This window comes from Glandiceps talaboti, chromosome 5, assembly GCF_964340395.1.
Source record: "Glandiceps talaboti chromosome 5, keGlaTala1.1, whole genome shotgun sequence".
In the NCBI taxonomy this organism is placed as follows: Eukaryota; Metazoa; Hemichordata; class Enteropneusta; family Spengelidae; genus Glandiceps; species Glandiceps talaboti.
Window position 1 is genome coordinate 3586339 of NC_135553.1, and position 10950 is coordinate 3597288.

Sequence of the window (10950 nt, forward strand, 5' to 3'; positions counted from 1 at the left end):
CACACACACACACACACACACACACACACACACACCATTTTGTAGGAACATTGCAAATATTCCAAAAAATAGCTCATCACTGCCGTCTAGTAAAAAACAAGCTTAGATTACAATATTGATGTATATCTTTGTCAGTGATTACATGTAAAGGCAATTATTCACCCACACAGCAAACCGTTTTCATTCACAACCCACGCTAGTGTCAAAATATGTCCAGTATCATAACTCTTTATTCCTCTTTCTTCCAGGGTATTTGTTTTTTATATATACAAAAAACTACACGTTAGGAAAGACAGGATTATTTTTCAGCACAACAAACAATCCCCAAAGTGATGCATTATCATCCAGTCAAGTAAATAGCATTTATAGTATCTGTGTTATTTTCATGCTTACTGGTCTTCATACTTACCAGATCATTAGCACCTTCAGCATCAGACTGGCAAAAAAGAAATGAAATAGTGGGGAAATGATGCTGTTAGTACATGCAGTATTAGTACCATTAATAATCATCATGCTAATGACGTCAGCAGTCATTTAATGTGCTCTCATTCACAGCAACAATAAACCTGTGAACCACACAGATATCATTACCAATGTCCTACATTAGACATTATCTCTTTAGCTTTTCATACAGTCATAAAACAAATATGACAAATAATCACATATTTTAGAATATTTCATTTCGAAATTATTCCATTTTACTACACCCACTTAATACAGATTTCAGCAGTTTTTTTGTGGTATATATCATTTTCCGGTTTCAAACAGGATTTATAAACTTTGTTTCTAAATATAATATTATTTGTTTCCTTTTATTTTATTTGGACGGAAAAGAAATCTAGCTAAAAATGAGAAAATCAAATGCACACAGACACAAATTATTCCATACTATACATCTGAAATTGCCTGTTTCTGTCAGGAAGTAATTTATGTATTCAAATGTCAAAAGAGATATAGATCATGGCAACAGTTTGAATTACGTTGGGTTTTTATCATCACTAGAGATTTCATTTCCTGCATATTGTAGTTCTCAGACCCTTCATACGTATTTGTTGTGTGTGTGGTATAGAATACATGTACTATTGGTAGATTGTGGTACATCACATTGTATGTGTGTCAACCACCTTATGTTATTACTAGTGTAAATGCCATACTGCTATTCAATGATATAATTAGTACACCACAGAAAACACACATTTCATCTTTCTCTTGACCTGTTTTGAAACCTATCATTATTTCATGTGAAAGAAAACAATTGGATTTCTGAAAGGAAATATTTCTAAAAAGAATATGCCAAGTTTCTAAAACTTATTTCAGGCTCAAAGCAATTCTTTCAGTCATTCTATTCCTCTATCATACAGGAGACAGAAAGTTTTTGTTTGCTGGGGAAGGGATATATCTTGTCAAAACATACCACAATATTATAGAGTCAGCTGTTAGACTCCAAAATAGTCAATTCTGCTATCATAAAGGGGACAGAAAAGTTTGTTCTTTATTCTGGGGAAGGGATATGTCAAGCCAAAACAAAACAAAATACAATATTATATTGTTAGAGTTCAATGTCCAAACTATAGTAATACTTTTGTGAACATTGTTAATGTGTAAAGCTGTATTCATTCCTGTTAGAAATAAAAGGAAGTAGTGATATAGAAGGACATACATACAAACAAACAAACAAACAAAACAAACAAAAAACAAACATACACATGCACAGACACACACACACACACACGCACACACACACACACACACGCACGCACACACACACGCGCGCGCGCGCGCACACACACACACACACACACACACACACACACACACACACACACACACACACACACACACACACAAATAAAGACTAACATTAATACACAACAAATGTGCTGCAAATGATAAAGCAAAAGCCGAGTGTTAATAAAACAAAATAAAAATTGCAAATCAAATAAAAATCAAATAAAAATGGCACCTGTGATTCCTCGTCACTGTTCATAAACTAGAAACAAGCAAAAATGAAAAAATAATAATCAACACTGTAATAAATTATTAAAATAATAACATGCAATTCAAAACTTTGCAATGATGGCAGCAAAATATCATATATGTCAGAAAAATAGACACACTACAAAAATCATGTCTTCAACTAAGAAAAAGATACATATTTGTAACAAAGCTAAGGAGTTATAGTAGGGTTAGGTTAGGGATAGGAATAGGGTTAGACCCCCTAACATAACCCTCAACAGCACATGGCCACTATGTTTTACACCTGTCCCATATTTACTGATATAATTTTCTAATATTCTGCAAACCTTACGGCATAATTAGTTGACTATACAAGCTATTATGGTGTTATATTACTTAGTAAATACACTACATGCTGTGAAAAATACCAATCCATGATTTCAATTTATATTATAATGTGAACAGTGATGTATACAAAGGTCCACATAGTATGATGTGGAAAAGTATGTTTCATATTCTGATGAATAGAACAACAACTTTAAAAGGCTGGCCAGTTCAGAGTATTTTCAAAAGATAATATTAAATTTAAAGAAAGACAATAAAGTTGAACAGCTATGTCTACTGCATAACGACATGTTTGGATTATAAATAAACAATATAAAAATATCAATATATGAATTATTGATATAATATTCACAGGTTTAATTACACTTCATTACAATGTTTACTTTTGATGGTTTATTTCATGAAACACCAATGGTTTTCTGAATAATATTTTATTGTGATGAATTAACTGGCTTGAATTTCATTATTAATGATATATTGAATAAATTATTTGGGCTTATTCCTATTTCTTTTTAAATTCAATGAATGTAATATTGTACCACCACATAATATCAATAACATATTTGACATTGAATTTTTTCAATTTTTTTGCTGTTGAGTGATAACATTCAACCCACAGCAAACTTTATTTCATCCTCTTTTAATATATTTAAATGTTTTTTTCTGGAGCAAAAATTTATTGAATCACAGTACAGGTAACGTTTTACACTATTGACAATTCTTCTCTATTGATAATGACCTTGAACATGGAGAAATTGTCCTTTGTATGACAATACATATATTGACAGTCTGTCATACTAGTAATCTCAGCTTCAAAATTTGATCATAATAATATGCATTATCCATAAATGGGATAAAGATTTGTGAGTCTGAATATTATTATATAATAAATTTTAAATTGTATGTTAAAACTGCCTTATTGTAGAATATTTCATTTAGTTTAATGTCACATGATATTAGTACTAAAAATTATGATATACGGCAGTAGTCATTCCTACATAAATTCCAAATATAAGCACTAGTCCATATATATATGGAGTAACTATGCATATGGTGTACTTTATACAATTATCAATATCAGACAACTATTTCTTATGCTATACTTGATCAATACATGAACAATTTTGATGTCCTTTTAATTCAAAATCACATGTATACATTGTAGATATTTTTTTTTAAAGTTGTTGTAGACAGATCAGCTAGTTATGATTTGCCAGTATCATTCTGTAGATATTGAACTGACAGCACGTCAATACAACCATCTAGTTCTACCTCTCTCTACCAGTAGATATGAACTGATAGCCACTCAATACAACCATCTAGTTCTACCTCTCTCTACCAGTAGATATGAACTGATAGCCACTCAATACAACCATCTAGTTCTACCTCTCTCAACCAGTAGATATGAACTGATAGCCACTCAATACAACCACCTAGTCCTACCTCTCTCTACCATTTTGTTTGTACACAAATAACTACAAAGTTGAGCAAAACAGGGTCAATTTTTCAACATTTTTTATCAGTTACTTTAAATAAATCTACACTGACCAGTTTAGTAATAGTATACAATGTATTTTCCACCTACATTTTATAATCATCAACACACTCCACAAATTAGCTGGAGGGGGGGGGGGGGGGGGGGGGTTGTGTCAGACTAAACTTCCATAATTTTTCCCAGCTCTTCTATGTTCCTTTACATTTTGATTATTATTAATTCTCATATTTTTACAACTTTTTGAATAGATGCAAGGTGTTCTAGTTGTCTATGCTATTTATATTTGCTATCTACCTAATGGGGCAGAGATAAAATGGGGTTACACAAAACATGTTACATCCACATACTTAAAACCTATGACAGAACAAAACTCTTAACATAATGCTGGCAATCAATATCCTACAATATTTGTGACATTCTAAATAACTAACAAGAACACAAGACAATAGAATAGAACATACCGACTGTCCTGGTAAACTAGTCCAAAAGAATCCTCTCCAGTCTGGGTCTTCAAAGATGTATGGTAAAATTCTAGTCAATAATCTTACACAATTTAATACAACCTGTTGATCCTTGGCATTAGCACATCCTGTCTCAGAAGCTGTTACTAACTTCTCAACAGCCTAACAGATAAAACACAGAGACACACACATCAACTTGATTAAGCTATACCTTGGAATAATTCTACTTGGAGTAATTATTTGTATAATTACACCAAGGTGATATCGAAAAATTTAATAAACTAACTCTCATACAAGTTGCACCAAACAAAAAATGTTGATGTATTGCAATACAGTATGTAAGTACATGGGAATATAATATATATTCTCATCTCATTCTACTTACTTTATAACACAATGTTGCTAGATTAGCTGGTGATTCTTCTCTCAGTGCCCGTATTTCTGCTGCTGGTATCAAGGCGAAGACATCTTGTACACTGGTGACAGACTCAGCCCAGAACTGGTCCCAAAATGCATCATCTCCAGCTTCCACAGGCTAAAAATGAAAGTATTTCTAGATCAGCAGTTGACACTCTTGTGATGCTAAGAATCCCTTTATCTTCCGATCAAGAATTACCAGCAGTTTTGACAAAGAAACGATACTATTAAGTTTCAGTGAGGACAAGGTAGTTATTTCTATCCATTCTCTAATCTTCATCTTTGTCACAAAGAATTCAGAAGTTTGAAGTGTGTTTACTTTTTCTTTGTTTTATCTCAGCAGAATGTTTAAAGACAATAGCCTAAACTCTGAAACATTACATCTGGTCTTCAAATTGCTCTCCTTGTAAATACATGTAAGGTGCAAAAAGATCAATATAATACCATCATTGCAAACCATGGCCTGTTTAATGGCAACGTTCTTAACGAGCCTCCCACAGGGAGCCCGGAGGGATATTATTTATATTTATACTTCAAAATGTAGTGGTAGAAATAATAACTCTGGTTTGCAAGAATGCATAATAGCCAACTAACAGATGGGTACCTCAAAAGAACATTTTAATACTCTGAACTATGAAACATCACAGTACTGAGTCAGTCTATAAACCCATCAAGTTTTGTGAAATAAGATCAACAGAATACAGGTTACTACCTGAAAGCACACTGCAACAATTTGCTTTAATCTTTTGCATTATACTTACAGGGTGGGGTAAGTTTGGGAGACATACATTCATTATTACAACCTATATATTTGGTTAGTACTCTTTAGCCAAGTGTAAATTATCATGTCAAATGTAATATTTTGACATTCCATGACACTCTTACAATTATACATGACTATAATGCTGCAAAATGTCTGGTAATAAAATGTGGAATCATTTAATTTTGTTAAAAAGACAATAAAAACATTGCAAAAATGACATCTATCTATAAAATCATATAATTTGATTTAAATTGTCAACTAATTGATACTAACATAAAAATGACACGACTGGTCTTAATAAATCATATTGTCTATCTTAATATTCAATATATTACAAATTCACATATTTACAATATAACCTAACAACTTGTCTATAATTTAGCATCCAAAGAAATAAAACACTTGTACATGTAATATATGTACCCCCCCCCCCCAAAAAAAAAAATACATTGAATACATGAATTTAAAATTATTTATAAATATATAAATGAACTGGCATGTATTTAAATATTTTGTTGTTGATTTTATTGTTCTGTGGTTATTTTCAATTTCCTCTCACATTTTCGACATTTGTAAAAACTAATTAGATTAATTGATGAAATATTCCTTCGATCACAGCAGCCATTTCATACAATACAATTTTAATAGATTTATTGTAAAGGGCACTTGTGACGTGGACAGCTGGAGCTTATGTGTGGTGTATGAATATAATCCAAACTACTGCCCACGAACCAAGCTAGTAAATGTAGATATGCGCACGGTGTTAAAAAAGTGTCTGTTTTGTCTTCGCCTATGTTGTTCTCATTCATCTTATCATATCAATTAACTAAAACAACAAACACTCAGCAGCGTGTTGTCATTCATATCTTCGTACGCGATAGCCTGTTCCATGTTACGATAGCGAAGACGGCCATGTTTGTTTTTGTCGTCGACGACCTAATTTCATACGCGCGCTTCTCGGTGAACTTTTCATAGTTTCTATGTCAAAACATCACATTTTAAAGATTAAATATTGTACTTTAGTAATAAATTATAACTATACCTGTGTCTTCGTTGTAAGCTGGATAACAGCCTTACGAAAATTGAGTTTCGAGTCCGTACCTCCCATCTTTGATATTAACGATTTGTTTGATGGTTGTTACTTTTCTCCAATTTAAATGTATCGTCATATCCCTCGTCTGCTCATACTATGAGATGGCTATCCTTCTTGATGCTCACACCATGCACAAACCGATGACAATTTCATTTCGTAATGTTTTTTTTGTGGGGTTTTGTGTGTGTACTCGTGGGTTTTTTTTTTGTGTTTATGTTTGTATTTTTTGTTTGTGTGTTTTTTATTTATTTATTTATTTTTTTTTTTTTTTGGGGGGGGGGAGATGCCCAATACTTGTCCAACCCATTGTGATGTGCATATGTACTCGTCTCGAGTCTCGAGTCTTGAGGAAGACTTCTATCATCTTTGTGTGTGTCGTAGATTTTTTTAGTCTCATAAATCTACGAATAATTTGACTCTATTCGCTTTTCGTTTATGTAAGGAAATGTTGTCCGTCACTTTTTTGTTCCTATTTTCCACAGTTATTAGTACTCTCCCAAGAGCTTTTCGCATTCAACGACTGTTTCGCAATTATACTCCCTTTGGTTATCTTTTCACACGAGATCACAGGTTAAATTTAGAGTTAGTTTCTTAAAGATTGAAAAAAGCCCATCGAAAAAAACCCAGTCTATGCATACGCATGTCGTAAAAAAGTTTACCACGTAAACATTCCAGCTGCAGAGACACTAGACAAAGGCTGTACCAACCGGAACCTACTGTCTTCAGAAGTAGTATATCGATTCATTATGACAACTTCCAAGAGCATAGAAAAAAGGCACATCCTCGTCAAAAGTAAATAAAATAAATTAAACGTCACATTTTGATTTATGATTCAGTGTGTATCTAGAGAGGGGATAATGGCAGTGGGGTATTAAGTAGAAACTGAAGTTTTGAGACTTGTAGCTATATAGTACATTGCCGAAAATTGTATTCTATAACAGATAATGCGAACGGTAGATATGTTATTTAAAAGACTAGTTCCGTAAAATTGAGTGTAGGCTTTGGAAAATTACAGGCAAGTAAGAGTGTGAGAGTTTGAATATAATTCTAGTAATAGATTGCTATCCTCCACATTAAAGGATTTCTTACATATATAGTTATTTCTCAAACAGGAGAACGAGGCCTGGTGACTACCGACCTTATTATTCGGAACTAATCTTCTCGTCTTTAATACTTCATTTCCACACACTATACACATGTAAGACTTCACACTCGTATCCAGCATATCGGGTCTACATTTTGTTGTACTGTATGTCTAAGTTTATCTTGTTTATGTTCATTGACTCTGACTGCCTAAAATATACACAGTCATAAACTTTCTGAAGATGAAGTATAACGCTTTTTAATATACGAGGAAGTTTTTTACGTTACATTCTTGCCTTTGCAATAATTTCATAGATCATAGATGGCGGGAAAGACTGGCGGGACAAACAGAAACAATTTAATTGTTAATTTTTTGTATGTATTGGAGCAGATTAATCACATAAAAGAAATATCGAATGGTATGTGTGGGTGTTACTTACAAGGCTTGTATATGAAAGTAGTTAATATCCACGTGGTCTTTCACACAGGTGCCGATTACAAAATGTACTTGGTATACCATCGACAATGGAGTGGAGTGGAGTAGAAACCCCACTGCCATAGCAAAAACTTGCTACATAAAATACTCAACATTGGGGGCGATAGTCACACCCTTTGTGCCCTTTGTGTTGTGGTGTTATCATGTCCTCGACTGCAGACGATGACATATACAGATACGAAATTTCTTCCTTGTCTATGGATGACATCAATACTATCATGATTTCCAATTATATTTTGAGCGACCTGGTAGGGTATTACCCCTTATAATGAAACAAAAAAAATATGGAAACCATTTTTTGTTGTTATTTTTATACTTCTAGTTTATTTCTGATCCATAAAATTGAATTAATATAATAAAGGTATAGTAGTAAAAGTAACAAAACAAAACACTTGTAATTGTTGTATATGTAACTAGAAATTTTATAAAGTTTTACCGCTCGCCAAGAACCACTTCTCTAGCAACAAAATCGACCACTATGTCATTGATGATATCACAAACTCCGACGATAATTTTTTTTCACATTGTGTCTGTCCACTGTCCCTCTGTGATGATAGAGAGGCAGTGGTCTATTATAGCACGTCGGAAAAAAGATCTTGTGGTTGTAAAGACAGGACAAAGATTATCTAAGCGTTAAAACCTCTGTAGGTGATGTCTGGGATTTCATTTCAACAACTATGCATGAGACTACAATGGATCAAGTCTGACTATGGTCTGACCAATGCCAAGAGAATTCTTGCTAACGTTGTCCAACTCATTTTGGTGTCAGTTGGAACCTGGGTATGATAGTTTGTGTCACCCAGTAAGTGGAACAGTACACGTATATAACAATTCTAAGGTATGCTGTAAATTTAGTAATCCATGTGTTATAGTTGGTGAAGTGCCAAGCGCAGTCACGGTAGTCACCTGCTTCACATATCTTTTCAGTGCACATCTGGGTTCCATGATACAAAACCATAGCCGAAACCATGGCCAGTAACCGAGGACACTCAACTAAATCGTGTTTGAGCAGAACTTTACGTAACATACGAAAGACCTTTCCATCAATAAACTTTGGCATTGAAAGACCGTTCCACCAATAAACTTTGCCATTAGTGGAGTTCAAAACTTGGAATGAAGTTTGACTATGCTGGTCAAAACTTGGGATGAAGTAAACTTATTATATCGTCTTGACGTTTGTATTTATAAGCAAATAAAAAACACTTCATCCTAACATGTCTGTCGAAACTGGTCCTTTCAGTAGAAATTCATCGTCGTAAAACTACACCCTCTTGTACGGCACCATCTAAGACGCACCCGTCAAGAGGTGAGGTGCAAGGTGCGCCTGTGGAAAAATATGCTCCGAGGCTGACGAGAATGTCGAAATTCTGTTATCCCAAGCAATGAGGCAAAGACATAAACACATGTACTAAAATACTTTGACATGAATTACTTTGTGTAATAATTACATGTGTCAAAAAACTACAAAATCGGATGAATGATATAAATTATAATGGTTAAAGTGTCTCCTACATACGTATTAAAGAATAGGAAAAAATATATAATTCAGTCACACTACATCGTGTACTTAAAATATGTTCGGCAGGCCCTATTGCATTGACCTATTGCTAATAGTATATTTGTTATTTGTATAATATACGCTGGTGCTTTTACACGATATTGTGTTTGTCTGGTCGTTCCATGAATTCAATCGGACCATTTAGTACAACATATGGACCATTTGTATGTACACTGGCCGAATAGTTGTATGTTAACTCAGTTCCCGGTGCAATCCGACAACAACTAATTACTAAAAGTCGAGGCAATCCACCCTTTACAAACTTCCGTACTTCAGTGTTGCACTTATTACTGTGATTAAGCATACAACCGGGGTTGCCATTTTTCTCGATCAAACGGCCATCTGGAAAACGATTGCTATCGAAGTATGCCTTCCTCCCATCATGCCTGAAGGCGAAGAAAAATGATGTACGCCCCATATGTTTATACTCAGCCTCTCTCTCCCTGTACGACTGTTCTCCAAACAATACTTCACCAAAACATTCTGCAATGATATCCCCCGGTTCGATTTTTCTGTTTGCGAATGCACCATATCCAACGCGTTTGTTGATTATAAAACAATTAAACGGGAGATGTCTCGAATCTGGAGGCGACGACAAGTAAGTGTCCACGACTTCCTGTTGTACTGGTACGACGATCAGGTTATTTGACCTAATGCTTCTCTCCCTAGCCGGAGCTGTGCATCGTACCCCGTAACCACGTAGTCCGTGAGTGTATATCGACCACCCTTCCTTACAAGCGATTTTTCGCATCGCCTTCGCAAAAAGTCTTGGTTGTTCTGACAATGCTAAGAGTTTTGCATCTGTAGTATACGTTTGAAGCCAAAGTTTATACCGCCTGTGTAACTCCGTGGTTGAACAGGATTCGTTTTTGGTCAACGATACAAATTTTTGTACAAATTCATCAATGAACGGTACAAACAATGACGATCTTTTTGGTAGTGCAGTTGTACCTTGAAGATTGGCATATTTCCACTTTTTACAGCTCATATCTATTGTATCAATGATACGAGTACTGTGTGGAAGACATCATTTTTCCAGCATGTATCGCAACCCCGCCACGTAGAACCGTCCCGGGGAACCGTCTCGCGTAATGTACATGAAATGTACACTTTCAAGGGTTCTCTACACATACTCGCACTTAGCTAATACCAAATACAGGAATATTACTGGTAGGTGTCCCAGAAAAAGCAATGAATGTGACAGCAAAATGACGTAATTTAACTGTCAAACATGGTCAAAAGTGAGATTTAAATCATAAATTTGTTCTCCTCATGATTTCAAT

At 34.4% G+C, this 10950-nt stretch overlaps 2 protein-coding genes across 3 annotated transcripts in view; both read right to left on the minus strand.

The window, feature by feature from the left end:
- The window catches only part of LOC144435085 (protein HID1-like), a 33168-nt gene extending 26614 nt beyond the window's left edge, over nt 1-6554 (minus strand). For both annotated transcript variants that reach the window (XM_078123637.1, XM_078123638.1), the window contains exons 1-4: nt 6480-6554; nt 4643-4792; nt 4258-4419; nt 410-436 (exon numbers count right to left, since the gene is read on the minus strand). In XM_078123637.1, coding sequence (XP_077979763.1) covers nt 410-436; nt 4258-4419; nt 4643-4792; nt 6480-6545 — 405 coding nt within the window. In that variant the 5' untranslated portion in view covers nt 6546-6554. The remainder of the gene's footprint in view (nt 1-409; nt 437-4257; nt 4420-4642; nt 4793-6479) is intronic.
- Nucleotides 6555-9758: 3204 nt separating this feature from the next.
- On the minus strand, nt 9759-10655 carry LOC144434861 (uncharacterized). The gene has a single exon (XM_078123375.1). It carries the CDS (start codon nt 10653-10655, stop codon nt 9759-9761), a length of 897 nt encoding a protein of 298 aa, XP_077979501.1.
- Between the last annotated feature and the right edge of the window lie 295 nt (nt 10656-10950).

Coding starts and splice junctions, on each gene's coding strand:
- LOC144434861 (XM_078123375.1), bottom strand. CDS start 10,655: ATGAGCTGTAAAAAGTGGAAATATGCCAATCTTCAAGGTACAACTGCA.